This window comes from Atractosteus spatula, chromosome 12, assembly GCF_055471065.1.
Source record: "Atractosteus spatula isolate fAtrSpa1 chromosome 12, fAtrSpa1.hap1, whole genome shotgun sequence".
NCBI lineage: Eukaryota > Metazoa > Chordata > Actinopteri > Semionotiformes > Lepisosteidae > Atractosteus > Atractosteus spatula.
Window position 1 is genome coordinate 15,634,505 of NC_142717.1, and position 17,677 is coordinate 15,652,181.

The following is a 17,677-nucleotide window of genomic DNA, read 5'->3' on the forward strand; positions in this document are numbered from 1 at the left end:
TGCCTTGGAGTACCTCCTTCCTTCATAGAAAAGAAGTGCTGTGGAGTCTTTTGGTGGTCTTAGGCATCTTCTTCAGTCCAACCAAAGTGGTGCCTTATAATCCCCTCACTACCCTGTTTTCTCTGAGTCCAATATTGGTTATGGGAGAGAAGGCAATGCCAGTAGGGGAAGCCCTATTGTTCTCATGTCCAATAGTGCAGTCAGTGTCTGACCAAACTCTTCTCTGTTCCTATGTTCTCAGTGTGACTCCCCAATGGGGCTCATGATACCTTTTTCTAGATTTTCCAGCCAGGGCTCAGAACTCATTCTGGTGGGAGCAGGACATGTCCTTGTGATGTCTTGTGTATGGGCAGAACCAGGTCATTGAACTAATTAACAATGCATTGTCTGTTCGTACCCTGTTTTAGCGCCCCCCTCTCACAGTCTGAGGTCCAATTAGACATGTGTTGCAATCCCAGATGTCAGCTCAGAACTTTGTGGTAATAAACAAGTGTCTGTGTGTAACAAATATACCCCTGCATATAACAGGGATCTCAGCTGCCCAGTCTGAGGGCGTTCTCCCTTAGCTCAGCTGGCAAGTTCCCTGTTGTGTGACACTGGAGAGCTGGGTTCATGCCCAGACACTGAGGGATGAACTGGCAGGGCAGAAGTGGCAGGGGTGGAAACCCCAAGAACTGTTACATGTGCAAGAAGGTCCTTTGATCAATGGGGAGTTCAAAGGACAAAAAAGACAAATGCACCAATCCTTATAGAGGCATTGTGCAAATTTAAGTACAGCTCCTGACACCTGCTGCCACACAACCATTTTTTAATTCCAACACTACCACACTGACACTCCCACGCCAACCTGTAAAGTGAAAATCAATAAGGCCGTATTGGGGAGGCAGATCCAGTCTCTTCCACCTTATTATTCCTCAGCTAATTTGTACAAGACCTGTATCACCGCAATACACTCTTCCAAATGTTCTAATCGTGTTCCATAGTTGCCTACAGTTTGCCATGGTTTATAAATACCCTTTTATACTTTATATTTTATACTTTACAATGATTTCACCGTGTTTTAAATCTACTGCATTTTTACTATAACATAGTATAATCTCTTTAGTGGAGTGCTTAGAAAGAAGCGTTTGTTACACCTACTGAGAAAAACGAAATGGGAATGCTACATTACACAAAAGCCTCGGGGGTGCCCTTCATACATAGCTTTAAGTTTAAATAATGACACTTCGTTTAATTAAGCAGCGTAGTGAAGCTGCGTAAAGAAATATGGTATATTTGTAGTTTAAAAACTTTTTGAAAAGACGTAGATGTATTTCGCTTTTGCCACCTTCACAATGATTGGTCATTAATATATTGCACACTTATGTCTACAAAGTCAGGGAACACTAATTAAGGCTTTTAACTCGACAGCGAGGTCAAATTTATTGTAGCAACGACCCGTAGCAACGCCAGGAGTCCATGACAACTGCAGTCGCCATAACTGGCAGGAGTATAAGAATGTGAGAGGATGAAAGTTTGTGTCGCTCGCTCAGTCGCTATAAACGGAGCTGTAACAGGACAGCAATCCTAGACTTTCTGACATGGGATGTGGAAATTCGAAGTCCACGATTGTCCAACCCGTAGGCGAACGCAATGGCTGTGAAGAAGGAAACAAGGTATAATTATTAAACTGTACTCATGTTATTAACTGCAATTGGGTTGAAATTTAAAACTGCGGACATTTCAGTGTTAAGTATTTACAAGTTTGGAAGGTAATTTCTTCTACTGTAAACTAAAAGAAAAAAAAACTCCAGTGTCCCAGCAATGCTGTTTGTTGAAATCAGCATTGTTTTTGTCTTCCCCCGACTTTTGTAATAAAAAAAGACAGAATGAATGCCAGCTGGAAAAGTTCAGCATTCGTTCTAAAGTCCCGCAGTGCTTTGTAATTGTCTTGTTACATATTCTTGTTTTTACAAAATGTGACGTGAGCATGTCAAAATTCCTTCAGCCCTTAGACTGCTAACACTTCGCCCGAAAGTTGAAGTACGTTTGCCATGACTCATGTACATTTACAGTATGTTACTGAACTTAACTGTATGATCATTTTTATTACATCAATTAATATAATGAGCATTATAAGGAAGAGTGTCTCATTAGTAAGTTTTAGTGTAATGTTTTCATGACGCTCCATGGCGACACTAGGAAAAACATCTGTAGAGAATTGACTCTACCGGGTAAGCCCATAGAGGAGAGAAAATTAGCTCCTACTAATTTTATATAAGTGCACACCAATGTCTTGTATTATACTTTACTCTTGTAATACCTTTCTAATGTGTTTTTTGCATCAATAAGATATTTTTCTGTACTATGGAGTATCATCACAATTTCCAAATCTTGTTTAATAATAAAATTACTTTATTACCCAATATAGTACGAGAAGAGTGTTTAAAATAAATGTTAAGCAGGCACAATTATTATGGTGATTAACATATGAAAAAAAATATGGATTAGCACTGTTGCCTTATAGTGATGGGATCCTAGGTGCAAGTCCTGGGGTGCTATCTTTGTGGAGTTTGGATGCACGCAATCAGAATAGAGACTTCCTCTCCCTTTGTTATGGTAAGGAAGAGGAGGGAGTAAGCCTGGTGAAAGGTAAAGGGAAAAAAATCAAGACAGTCCAATGGCAGGGGGTGGAATTCTACAATACACATGAAGTGGTAATTAAGTGTTTGTAGAATTCAACACAATTTGAATGACAAATATGCGACAGACATCTAAGTGAGCTCTATATTTTTTGATGGCTTGGAGAGCTTGGGACAGTTATACATGAAGGCAGGCTAAGTGAGAAATGTCTGTCATGTGGGATGAGATGGTAACAAAACATGAAAGCAGCAGGCAGCGCGATGTGGTAGGAGGCTAGGTACACAGGCATGTTTCAAAGCCAGATAGAGATACAGCACAGTGACAGCAAAAAGGGAATTCTACAGTCGTAGCTGAGACAAATAGGCAAGGTTCTTAACACGGGAAATAATTGGTCCAAGGCACCAAGGGACAAATTCAGAAACATGGTCAAGACAAAGTTAGAGTTTAGTTTCCAGGGAGAAACACAAGTGAGAACACAGGAACTTGGCAACACAGATCGGGATCAAAGAAAGTGCCAGAGCTAAACTCTATACCAGAGCATTGTCAGTGCAGACCTTAAGTATTCTGAACCACCTGAGGAGGGCATGATTGACAGGTCTCCTGTCTGTTCGTGAATCCATGGCAACTGGCAATGATTGACAGACAGGTAGAGGTGTGGCCAGCTGCTATGGCAGTATTAGCTTCCCCTGCAGCACTCTGTCACCTTAGTGAAACAAATGTGTTCAGTGAAAATTTCACAGCAGAGAATGTTTTTTCTGGCATTTAACAGAAACATTGTTCTCATCAAAATCTTCACTTTTTAAGTAAACACAGCTTCAAATACTAATAACAATTCTGCCACATAATGTAAACAGCTCTTTGCTGTCTGCAACATTCCAAATATTTGATGGCCCTTTCAGACTGAGCCCATAATATTTCAAAGGGATACAAACATATTTCCAAAGACTTTGTGTATCATCTGACTCAAAAGAATTAACAGAAATGCATGTATGAAATTATTCTGTTTTGGTTATTGGAAACAATATCAAAAAACTAAACTTGAATAGCACAAGATGGATTTTGTCACTGTCATAGATTCCCAAACTACTCAGTTTTAAAGGTGATAGGTGCTGCCATTTGCTGCATCTGTAATTGTAGCTAAAATTCTGTTTAAAGGAATAACACCTCTAAAGATAATGAAATCATACAATTTCATGTGCAGTATGATTTTGTATCGTTAAGTGCTGTTTTTTTTTAACTTGTGTATATTTATCTGTTTTGAATCCTGCAATAGATCTGTTATACAGATGAAGCCATTCAGAATGCACTTCACCATGGCATGTGATTCACTGACCAAAAATGATAGATAGGTGACATTCGTGGTGCATTAGATGTTAATGAAATGATTGCTTCATTTAATCTCTTTACTGTGCATGTTTAAATTCTCTTAATGTGGAATATTAATATGGAATTTCACAACTAAAGCAAAAGTCTGGTAGCTAAGCATTTAAATTATATGGGCATAACATCTCTGAACGTCATTAAATTAGGAATAAATATATATAACTAAAGAAATGAATAATGAATTTAACGATCTAAATATAATATTGTAACGCAACGGGGTGCAGGTGGGCGCCCTTGCCGCATTAGGTCGGCCCCGCACCGACGGGGGCTTGAACCCGGGACTCCCGCGTCACTCAACAGGGACCCAGCCCGGTGAGCTAAAGAGAGATCTCTCTACAGCCCAGTAGCTGTAGTCCTGCTATCTCAGGGAAGGGCAGTGACGTCACCTGCTCTGGTAAGCCAGCTCTTACACAGTACCTGTCGGCCGTAAGCGTTACACTCTCCCCCGCTTAACTCGCCGTCCCCGGCGAAGGGCTATCCCACCCCGCTGCTGACACCAATGTAACGCAGCGGGGTTCAGGTGGATGCCCTTGCCGCATTAGGTCAGCCCCGCACCGTCGGGGGCTCAAACGTGGGACTCCCACGTCACTCAACAGGGACCCAGCCCGGTGAGCTAAAGAGAGATCTTTTTACTTTTTTGGATATCTCTCATTACCAGACCCTTTGCCTCCCTAATTGACCAAGCCTTTGGATTTCGTCTTTTGGATTGTCCCTTTGCTACTCTGCGTTCTGTGGGATTCACGGTCACGCATAAGGATCCTCTAAATCTACCAGTAGGTTCCCTGACACCTATAGGGTTCAATTTCCACTTAGGGCACAAGTTTTTGTTCTAACAAAGAAAGACTCCTTTTTAAAAATAGAATAGTAAATATTATGTAAACTATATTGATTTTTTAAATTATTTTTATAAATCACATCATGTTCAATGTTAAATTATATTGTTAAAACATGAATGATGTATTACTGTCAACAGTGGGAGTAAAAACCAGTTCACCCAGTTTAAATTCATTCAAAATTCTTTGTTCATCCCAGTAGGGCAATTTAGCAGAAGCCTTTACAACAAGCCTTAAAACAAAATCATATATATTATAATTATAATTGAGAATAACAAAGTAGTATTAAAAAGATCACTGAAACTTATAATAATATATAATGTATCAAATCATTATTAACAATATTAATTATTAATAATGAATCATTTCAAACTTCTTGTATTTTGTTCAGGTCATTGGTTTTCTCAGGTTTTTATAACCTTTACTTTCTTATTAAAATTCCTATTTGTGAGACACAATGTTTCAGATGTCAATAACTTTGTGAACAAATAGGCATTTTAAAGATTGCGATCTGTGAAAATTTTCAAAACTTTTATTTAAACAACATCTAGTACCTGGTTCCATTTTTAGAAACCTTAGTTTGAATAACGTTTGAATAAAGTGTAAAAAATGTAACATAGTACTCTATGGCCTATATATATAGGTCATGTTCATTTTATTTGCCAAACTGCTTTATACCATACGGTGTTGTGGGAGGTCAGAGCCTACCCGGCAAGCAACAAGCGCAAGGCAAGGTGTTGCGCTCTATCAGCCACGGTAAAGGCTGAAGGGGGAAATTTGGCCCGGACACTGGGATAACTCCCTACTCTTATCGAGAAATGTCAGGGGATCTTTAATGACCACTGAGAGTCAGGACCTTGGTTTAATGTCTCGTCCAAAAGATATCACATACTACAGTATAGCATCCCCACCACTATACTGGGGCATTAGGACCCACACAGACCACAGGGTGGGCACCTCCTGCTGGTCCAACTAACACCACTTCCAGCAGTAACCATAGCTTCCCAGGAGGTCTCCCATGCAGGTACTGACCAGGCTCAACCCTGTTTAGCTTCAGTTTATAGCCAGTTGAGAGCTGCAGGGTAATATGGCTGCTGGCCCATTTATATACAGTCTATGTCCCTGCCTAAAATAGACATTGCATGACTTTAAAAGCTAAATGGGTTTATTATGTTGTGTACCTTGTACAAAGTTGTAAAACTAAAGTTTTTTTTATTTTTTAATTAACGTAATTTAAACACACTTTAATTTTGTAAACGCAGCACACATTTCAGACAGAAATCACATTCTCCCCTCTTCCTGTGGTGTGAAGCAGATCAGCAGGTCTTTTAGTAATAACATGAATGAATGAACCTCCAGACCATCTCCAGGATGCTCAGAAAGAGAGCAGGAAGGATTGTTTTGCACCAGCCGGCTAGTGCATTATCACCTCACAGTTAGGTGGAAGAGAAACTCTCCATCAATACACATACCCAATAAGAAACATTTAATTCTAGATAAGAAGGCTCCACAGCCAAAACATTGTTTCTTTTCTTCTCTTTTCAGTATGGAATAAACCTTTACTTGTTCCTTTGCAGCCTATGCATGCTGATGCAGCTGCCTACTTGAAACACATTCCCAATAGTCACTGATGCAGCTTTAGCTAAGTAATTCCTGGTTTTAAGAGGAGAATGTGATATTTTTGGTATATATTTCATGTTGCACTGGCAAAATTATTTTAATTTACAGCGTTCACAAATATTCTAAGCTGATCACAAGGAAGAAAATTCAACCATTTCGTGCATAATGAGTGGTGTTTAATTAGCTAAAACCATTTTTATAGTTTTGAAAGTCACGCAATGTCTAAGGTAGGCAGGGACATGTCATTGTTTTGTATTTTTGATTTTCTTTAAAAAGTAAAAAAAAATCAGCTGCCCACTTTTACCTTGCCGTAACTATAGTGGGGCTGTAGTATATTTGGGGGCTTGTTCAGGGTCTTTGATCTGTTTTGTTAAGCCGATCTTTTTTCCTTGGTTCTTGGTGCACTTGGGTTTTTTTTAGTTTGTAGTGGTCCTTTGTATTACGGGTATTATTGCATGTATAACTATTAATTGTTGTGTCCATCATGGCATTCAGTATACAGGATTTTACTCTGTGCCCGACATTGGAGCAATTTGAGAAATGTCGCAGGGCAGATATTTTATTGATAGCAGGTTTTAGTCTCTTGGTTTACCAGGGGCTTATCAGATGTAAAATTGAGGAGGGGAGACAACCCCCATCCCCCAGACAGACAAACGTGATAAAGGTGATAAAAATTCATTCAAAAGGGTGCAGTGTGTTAACACCAACTCTAACACCAACTGCTTGTAAGAGCAAGGTGACTTTTTCCTCAATAAAAGCTACAGTACAGTCAGACAGATTTTATTTTTTTTAACAAAATTAACTGTTTGTCAAAATCAGATACTTTGCAAGCACTACACGACTTCTCAAAAGGTACCTTTTTCCGAAACAGTAGTGTACTGTATATGTAAAACTGAAATTGCATTTGCAGCAACCTATAATAATAAACTATTTTTATATATCCAGCTATGTAAGAAACAAACCAAAAGTAAAGCTCTGATTGGGCTTTAAACCACCTGGGTGCAGCGCACTACATTAAGTCTGTAAGGACACCTCTATAAGTCTATAAGGATTACCTCTATAAGGACAATAAAAGTAAAACAAAAACACAACAAATGTCAAACGTTTTTACAATAACAACAAGTTGTGTTTTTACTACGTATTCTTAGAAAAGGATAAAACATTATAGCTTTTTATGAAGTACAGTATATAAATTATAATGTTAGAACAAGCACGTTAAAACTTTTCCAAAATACCCACCATAAGTTACTAAGTTAAAGACCTTGATGTAAAAAATATTTATGAAGGTGGAATACTGTTTTGTACTTTTTTATATTTAGCTACCATTACCATCTACTACATGTGTATTAGGTATATATTACGCTATACTTCTGTTTTTATTTTCCACTACCAAAATTTACCTTTAGATTTTCTCAATGCAGATGTAAACCTGAAAGAGGCACATCACGTTCACAACCAGCTACAGTATAATAATAAACTCATTTTATATATCCAACTGAGTAATTTTGTTTTAATAAAATAGACATACTTTTTAATTAATCTAATATTTAACATACTGTAATACACAGTTTACAATTAATAAAAGTCTAAATAGCATACAGCTTAAATTAAATAATTGGAAAAAGATTATCTCAAGGGGCTCAGCATTGACCACCATTCAAAACCTGGCGATTTCTGGTAATAGCCCTAATGCCTTCAAATATCACATTAAGCATTCACTGCGCCACCAGGCAGTTGCACAAAATAGTGCAATCCAAAAACTGTTTTTTTTAAATGTGTTGCATTACAGCGCACAGTGATGCAGTACCCAGCACATATTCTGAATGGCTGGATCTATATATTAATTTTACAGAACGATATTATTATTATTATTTTCATCTTTAGTCTAAGATGTGTAAATGCTTTGGTATAAGAATGCCAAGTGTACGGATAAAAGTCCTGGAGGTCTGCATGCAAAACATTAAGTATATACTTATAGTTTGTCACTTAGGCATGGATGTAGTGGAGCAAAATATGAAAATATCCTATATAAACTATACAGGAAAATGTATTTGGCTGTTTGTTTGAAGGAATTCATTGAATCAAGTCAGCTGGCCATGTATTTTTTTTACCCTTACATCTGATTGTAAACATTACGAGATGATAACCTGCATTTGATAGATTATCAGTCAGGCTCTCACAACACCTGTTGTTGATTGGTACTTGATCCAAAACTAAACATTAATGGTGATGTTCATTGGAACATTGGATAATGTTATTAACCTTATTTTTCAGCAAATCCCCATGAGATTTTAATAATAATTCCTTACACTTATATAGCATTTTTCTGGACAGTCCACTCAAAGCACTTTACAGGTAATGGGGACTGCCTCCACCACCACCAATGTGCAGCATCCACTTGGATGATGTGATGGCAGCCATAGTGCACCAGTACACTCACCACACATCAGCTATCAGTGGAAAGGAGAACAGAGTAATGAAGGCAATACATAAATGGTGATTATTAGAAAGTATGATTGGTATTGGGAAATTTGGCCTGGACGCCAGGGTAACAACCTACTCTTTTCAAGACACAGCCTGGGATTTTTAATAACCACAGAGAGACAGGACCTCGGTTTTATGTCTCATCTGTAGGACGGTGCCTTTTCACAGTATAGTGTCCCTGTCACTATACTGGGGCATTTGGACCCACACAGACTGCAGGGTCCCCTGCTGGCCCCACTTATAACAATAACAATTATAACACCTCTTATAGCAGCAACCTTAGTTTTTTCCAGGAGGTTTCCCATCCAGGTACTGACCAGGCTCACACCTGCTTAGCTTTAGTGGGTTGGCAGCTGTGAGTTGTAGGGAGATTTTAACTTTGATGATCACTGTGCTTTAAGAAGACTCTTAGTTGCATTAGTATTCAAACCCCTTTACTACGGCAACTATAAATCAGCTCGGGTGTAAAAGAAAAGTTTGAAAGATCACAAAAGTAATGTAATATTCTTTGGGTCTGATCAAAAGAGATTTAATCTGACTTCAGAGTACTTGTCTCTTTAAGTTTCCTCGGATATTGAATTTCAAGCCAGAACTTGCATAGTGATATGACAAATCAGATTTTGAAGCACATTATGGATAACGTGACAGAAAGCTACAGATGAGGATAAGGTTCCTTAACTCTCTGAGTACATTGAAGTTCATCATTAAGAAGTAAAATGTGCATTATACCACCCAGACACAATCTAGATCAGGCTTTCCTCTAAAACTGAGCATGCAGGCAAGCTGAAAACAGGTTAGGTTTGCCATAGTGAAGTCAAGTGACTTTGAAAGATTCGCAGAGTTCTATGCTTCAGTCACTGTTAATACATCAACAATATTCTGTTTTTCTTATTTATAATACTATTGGCAGAAGGTTAACACATTTGCAAGGAATTGTATTTATGAAGCTGTCTGAAAAATCATACCTTTAATTTCAAGGGGGTGGCTTCTTCCAGTGGCAAGCTAGACAGTCTTCGGGGACATTCAGCAGTGTCAAAGCACACAACAGACAGTGGCCTGGGGCTGGACAGTGAAGGGACAAACGTACCTGGAACTGTGCCAAGGAAACTGCCCCCTCTGAGAGGTAAGAATTATAGATGCTATTGGGAAATATAAGATAATAAATAAGTCCATTTCCACAATCTCAAAAAATGTTAGAAATGTATCTGCAGAAAATATGAACAACTCAAATGTATTTCCAGTTAAAAAGGAACACCATTCTCAAGGGGTAAAGAAAGTGTTGTTATTATTGTACATACAGGAACACAGAAATACCAAATATCTGACAACTGTTGAAATATATAGAGAGAGAGAGCAAAAAGAGGAAATGTAATAAAATTAAAAATCCAAGACTCTTTACAATCCAATCATCATTCAGTGTGCTGATACATTCAGTTAATCACATTTTGGTATATATAATAAAACTTTACAAATTTAACACAACTAGTGTGATGTAGAGTTCCAAGTCTTTGATCATGTCAGGAAGTTGTCAAAAATCCCTTGAATGCCTCTGAACCATAAAGGTTGATTAGAGGAGCAATGGAGAAGATTATTATGGCAAAACACTTATGGACATAGTTTAGCACACAAAATTGCAATTTTGCAAATCTGCAATTTCCCTCACAGGATCAATAAAGTATCTATCTATCTAAAATGAATGACAGTGTCATGGTCGACATCCCTTCCCTAGAGGGCGCTTCACTACTCCCGTCATTAGTTTTCTGTGATTGCTGGTATGTTCTCCAGGTGTGCCTTGTTTTGTCTCCCTCTATTTAATCCCAGTATTCAGGGCTCAATATTAGGGTTTGGATATCACAAGGCCCGCCTATCACCAGGCTGCTGGATGCCTGAGGGCACATGCCTCATCCCCGACATCACCTGACTTTCTGAGCCCGGGGCCTGGAGGACCTCGCCCCTTGATCCCAGGACTTCCCATGTTCGTGTTTTACCCTTCCCGGGGATTTTCAACCTTGTATTGTCTCAGGATGGATCTCACGGTATTGGACTCCTGGACTGTGCCCTGACCCTCCTTTGGACCTGTTCGGATTTGGATGCCTCTCTTTGTTCCCCTGTTCACCGGTTCACGAACTGTCACTGTTATTTTGATGCACTATAAAACCCCTGTGTGTTTTCCCCAAACTATGTCTCCTGTTTCATCCAGCTCATACAACTTCGCATAGAGTCTAACTTAACACCCGAGATGGACCGCGGAGCCAATCCGTAACAAGAAGGCTTGGAGATGCATAAACTAGACTGGTTATCAGCTCTCAGTTTAATGTTTCTTGTTGTGTCTTAGCTGCTGAAAGCCCTGGACTCTCACTGGAGCCGAAAGAGAGACAAAAGTCCTCTGACATCTTGCAAGAACTTCTCAGCATGGGCATCATTCAGAGCCAACCCAGAGTGGTCAGAAACGGAGAAGCCTACGATGTTAGGGTAAATGAAAGTTTTTACTATTACAACTTGTACTGCAGAACGGCGTTAAGGATTTTTGTGCTTAAGTTATGGTGGGGGAAGAAAAAGGGGTGCATAATATGTCTTTAAATGGGTTTATATAATAACATTAAACTTTCCAAGTTAACATACATTGCTAAAGAACCATCATTTGACTTTCACACCAGAACTCACAATCCTGAAGTTTCACCCTGTCACTTTGTGTTGGGCTCAATTTTATACTGTCCTTTTGACTATACTGTTGCTAACCATACAGGAGTGTTTATATACTATTTTATTTTCCACACCACCACTGCTGTTTGGGAATGATTTTCAGCTAATTCAATTTAAAGTGAGTGCACAAGCATAACCGCTTAGAAAATTTGACAAGAACCGAGATAAGTGTCTGCTTTAATCTTTACTACATGACATCATAAGCCACATAAAACTCATGCAATGAAAGTGTATTCAATCTGCAGGTGGATTGCTCAGACAAACAAGTAAGGGGACCACCTCCTCGTTTAGAGTCTTTAAAGGCCAAGAGGGAGCAGACTACTGTATGCAAGGAAGACATTGACAAGAAAATGAAGGCTGTGGAAGAAAGGCGAAAGGTAAGAATTTCTTTAAGGGCTGCTGTGCACAGTAGTAGTTTCTGTAAAACATTTTCAGATTGTTTTCATTTAAAAGCAAACTAATGTTTTGGATGAAATGTGTAAAAGTTCAATTCCAATCTCAATCTCTTTGATAATAGGTGCTGGGCACTTAATACTGAGAATAAGTGTGCTTAGAATGTGGTGTGGTGTGTCATGTGGTGATCTTTAATATCACTCCAAACATAACAGTTTTGAACTGCTGTTCTACCTTATGACTCTCCTCTTCAGACCAGAGAAGAAGAGCTAAAGAGCAGACTCCGCACTAAGTCCGCGAGGTGCCGTAGTGTTTTAAGACATCAGGAAGACCTTGACCAAGGGACCTGTGAGGAAGCTCATGATTCAGAGGCCGTTGTTTTAAATCAAAGGACAAGTGTTGAGCAGCCTGCTCATTCAAGAAGGAGTGTAACAGGAAGCAACAGTGAGCAGATGAATGGCTTTGTAGAACATGAGACTGAAGCCACCTTCAGCAGTCTCAATATGAAACCCACAGATGATAAGGATGAATTATTTTAGCCCTTTTTTAAAGGAGTCATTGCAATATTCTAGTATAATATAGTGCAAAGGCTTCTTCACACCCAGGTCAAAGAGACAAGACAAACCAAAAATCAATATAGAAGTTTTGTGTATTGTAGGTTTTTTTAGTAAGTCAATGCAATAATAATAATAATTATTTTACTTATATAGTGTAGATAAAAATGTATATATTGACATAATTTAACAGTGAGGGCTTTTTTACAATAAAAGTGCTTTAAATATTGAGCTACGTTTCAATAATAGCAGAATTATGACTGTGGAAGAGGTTAGGCAAAAATATAAAACTAATTAGATTGAGCCGCATAAGGCTGTCTTGTTGCCATGGCAACTTGACAAGCAAGAAGTCTCTATGTAAGACTTTTGTTTGGGAAATTACAGTTTGGTCAGGCGCTGGATGGACATGATTCACTATTTATATGCAGAACCCTGGGCACAATAGTGAGAAATTGTATTAATTGAATTCATCAAAACTTTTGAAAAGAATAATCATCATGTAAAAACCTGTCAGAACAGCAATGTGTTTGGTTTTCTATCACAAATTATCATCACAATTTTCCTGTAAATAAAACTAATTCCTTCAAATAGACAGTAAAGTAAATTTGCTTTATTTTACAATAACATTAATCATTCTTATTATATTACATTTTTGATATACCTTTCCATAATGAACCCACTTTCTTTATAGTGAAAAAATAGTGTTTCCAGTATGTATTTTTTCATTTTTATACCACGTCAAATTTTTAAAGTTACATTAAACTGGTGTCTATGGAGGTGCCATGGTTAGCACTGCTGCCTTGCAGTGCTTGGGCCCTGGGTTCAGTTCCCAGGGTTCCCGTCTGTGAAAACTGGCCTTGTTTTTGTGTTCGTTTGTCTGCAGGACTAGTATCCTGTCCAGGGTATAGCTAGCCTGGAATCTGTTGCTTGCCAGGATAGGATCTGGCTCCCCTGCAACCCTGTTTGAGATAAAGTGGTTAGAAAATTATAGATGGGTGGTATCTACTCTTTTTGTTTATATTGTTATCCACGTACCCTGCCTTACACCTGGCCTACACCCTGCCTACACCATATGGCAATTATAACTGAAAACAGTTATTTGGTATATTTTTTGGGGGTATATTTTGTCATTTATGCCTCATCTGTGAAAAATGTAACTAGCTACCACTTGAATATAGTATAACCTTTTGGTTTCATGCAGCAAAAAAATAACATGAGCTAAACTATCTTTTACTTGATTATCCATCATGAACTACTGTAAATTACAGGGCAAGCACAGTGTCACAGAAGGGGGGGGGTACAAAAGATTGAGAACATCAGGAACAAACCAATCATAACCCCCAACTTGTAAGGATTTCTCCAATAATATATCTGAGAGGTTGGTATAGTTGTGAATGTGAATTCTTTGTTCTCTAGCACAGCTTTGGTGAAAGGAATGATAATTCAGGCACACTTGGTTAAACAAATATTTATTAACAATAGCAAACACTACATCACATAAATATACAATACACAAGTTTCTCTTTGTACAAGTTTACAGACAGGATCAGGATTCAGACTCACTTGATCAGGGTGGGGTGAATTGGCCAGGGCTCTTTCCTGGGTGTTGTTGGTGCTGTCAGTGAAGAACACGTCTCTCTCACCCAATCAGGGCTCAACCTGTGGTATGGGGATGTTAAAAGATGAGTGGCCCAAATGTAGGCAGGTTGGAGGGGTCGGCCTACATTTTCTTATTTTCCTATCTCCCATTACGTGAATCATAGCTAAGAGCCAAGATGTGAAAAACATAGGAGCATAACAAAAATAAAGGGTGATTCTAAATTTAAAACCTTCAGATGTGTAGAAAGTCCACCATTAGTTTGAGTTTTGCATTTGAGTTTTAAAATTTAAAGTTTTGTGTTAAGTCTGCCATAAGAGAAAACTATACATAAAACTTAATTGTAAAGAAGTTAAATTTTTATATTTTATTGTGTGAAATAATTTGGTAGCACTTTCGTTTATGGTGCATAAACAACCATGTAATATTATGGTATTAATGATCCAGTTTCACTGTGTAATTATAGATAATTCATCTACAATATTCTTTCATTATAATTACTCATGTAATAAGTGAGTAGTGAAGGTTTTTCTTCTCCAGTATACAGACATTTTAATAGTTTTCAGTTTCATCATAAAACATTAATGAAATTAAAACTCATTAGTTTCAAGTTCATGCACAGTTATAATCAGGTTACATTTGTAGTGATTTGATGCTTTGAATTTAGTGATATCATTTTTTTTATTTACATTCATGGCTTTGCAAACAACTAGGAAGACCTCCAATATTCATGATATCTTAAGCCTATGCATTGTTAAAAGTAGCCATCCCAAAGGCAGCAATACCGTGTTTGATTTTTAAGCAAATTGAGCATGTAATTCGAACAAAGTTAGGTTTAGGATTAGAGAAAACCATTAAGGTTTAAGTTAGTTTAACATTATTGTGGAACTTTGACAAAATTAGTAAAGGTGAAAAGATAGATTGGCATTCATCCTTCTTTTGATTTCACTCCATTGTAGACTATTATTACTGTAAGTAGTAATGTAATATATTAAGCTCATATACAGTATGTGGAAGAAATTTGAGAAAACTGTCACACATCCTTCATTTCAAATGGGTCCTAAAATGTTCAAGTTCAAAATTTTATCGCCAATAACGACTAGTTGCATGGATTGTACCCATGAGGTCAAGAGATCTGTAAGTACTGTGGGAACTCGAACCCAAAAGGGGCCTTCAGAAGACTGCCAAAATCTTCAAGGTTAGTAGAAGCATTCTTTCTTTGAGTGCTCAGCTAGTCTTCCATTTTTTTTGCCAAATTCGTCTGCACAAGGAACGCTGATGTATCAGAAGGTAGAAACGTATACTCAATCCAAAATTTATGGGGGCTGTATGACATTCCAGGATCTTTTATTTCTACCTCTAGCTAAGAGCTGCTATTTATACTTCTGGGCTTCTCTTGGGCACAGAACTTATTTCTCACCTGCTGCATAAAATATAGAGAAAAAATGGGGGGTTATGAAAATAGAGAAAAATCAGGAATTGACTGAGCGGCTTAGCCAATAAATAAATTAAATTAACATAACCCCCAACTTGAAAGTGATTTCTGCTGGAATACTGTATACCCGAGGGGTTATTATAGTCTGTGGCATATAAATTAATTGTTATCTGGCAGAACTTTGGAGAAAAGAGTAATAATCCAGGCACACTTGGTTAAACAAATATTTATTAACAATGACAGTGACACTTACTACACTACATGCAACATAAACATAAATTACACAAGTTACTGTATTTACAAGTTTGCAGACAAGGGGTTTCAGAGTCCTATGTCGAAACCACCCAGAAGACCCCAGGTGGCTACCAAGTATTTGACTCTTAAATAATGCCTATAGAGGCCAAAGAAGAGATTAGCTGCCTACTAAATGCAATACAACCTGCAGTTAAATCTCTCTCTTTGCAAACCCAGATACTACAAAAATAAATAGGAGACTATCTCCCTATTCTAAAAATGCACCTCCAAGCAGAAAAAGGCTGTCTTTAACCAAAGTATTCTTTGCTCAGGAAACCCAAGTTTCCTAAAAACACAAGGAATAGCAAGTTCTCTCTAGCAAGGTTCAAATACATAGCTCCAATCAAGTTTTGTTCAGATGATCACAAAGTAGAGACTCTTACCTGGTGCAAGCTTCAAATTCCCTCACTTCTCCTCTCTCTCTCGTGATCAGACCTTCTTTTCTCCCTTTTTTCTCTTTTCTCCTGATCAGATCTTATATGATGTATTTCTGAACTGTTCACCAACACTTAATCATTTACCCAGAAATTAAGGTAAACCAAGATAAACTTCATGAATGATTTGATCGCAGACTCTGGACCCCCTTCATCTCAGCAAACATTTCCAATAGTTTGGAAAAAAATGGACAGGACTGTGACAGTTGGTGGGTGCCAAACCAAACTAAAAGCAGCATCATGAGCGCAGCTCACTTTCAGTATTCAGACTCCTGAATCATTTGACTTCTCCAAAGTCCAAAATCTTTGGAAAAGAGTATCCAAAGATTTGAACATTTCTGTTACACAATGGTGACCACTGAATTCATGAACTGCTTTAATTTGTGCAGGATTACACCACCTAGCAATTTTAGAAGTTGCTAGGACCTTTTTCTCCTACCACAGGAGTGGTGAGTAGATACACAAAAATAAAACATTTTGTCAGTTGACCACACTCCCTTATCCCCCTGTTTTCATCCCGTATTCCTGCATGATCTTTTTCCTAATGTTTCCTCACAATTCTGGATTGTGTCGTCCGCATAGGGACCGGAAAGAACTGATTGTTACAAGTTTCTATGCAAAATAAGTAGTATATTTGAATAGATCCAGCACTTGGCTACAGTTTCTCATCTGAATACTACAGATTTATAATGATGACATTGATGCTGTCTACATGCATGTCTTTTACAAATTTTCACACATAAGCATTAATTGATTTGACCTTCACATCTAGTTTGTAGAAAAATGGTGTAAAGCACTTTGTCTATAAGTTCCTTTCTATTTATATAATACTTAACTTCTGTAGTTGTGTTTGATTTGAACCTGCGAAAAAAAGAATGAACATGATGGTACTGTAGGAGGTAATCACAAGGTAATTATAATTTTTTTCTACATCTACATTTTTTGTGCATGTACTTCTTTTTTTTTTTAAAGTCGTCAAATATACTGATGGAAAAAAGAAATGCAACACCTCCTCCTCCACACTCTGTCCCTCCCGTCTGCGTGGAACAGGTTGACGAGTGACTTATCCGTGAAGAGGACCTGATGCCACTACTGATGAGTACATCGCAGTCTCTGTCTGGCTCAAGCCAATCGGGAGTGACATCTAGGAGGTGTGAGCAGAGGGCCTCTGACAGGTCGCCTTGCTCTAAGGCCAGCAGAATGGAGCCTCACTTTCCTGATGCAGTCATCTGTCCTGCCAGTCTGCTGAAACCTTTTCTGCAGTCGGGACACAGTGGAGCGGTTTACTCCATAGTGTCTGGCAACGCTGGCACATGACATGCCTG

General features: G+C 38.2%; 1 protein-coding gene across 1 annotated transcript; it reads left to right on the forward strand.

Annotated features, from left to right (window-relative positions):
* The first annotated feature begins 1,476 nt into the window (after positions 1–1,476).
* Positions 1,477–13,184, forward strand: stmnd1 (stathmin domain containing 1). The gene is made up of 5 exons (XM_088929196.1): positions 1,477–1,655; positions 9,921–10,065; positions 11,278–11,414; positions 11,891–12,022; positions 12,293–13,184. Exons 1-5 carry the CDS (start codon positions 1,581–1,583, stop codon positions 12,575–12,577), a joined length of 774 nt encoding a protein of 257 aa, XP_088785322.1. The 5' UTR covers positions 1,477–1,580; the 3' UTR covers positions 12,578–13,184.
* Positions 13,185–17,677: the final 4,493 nt, after the last annotated feature.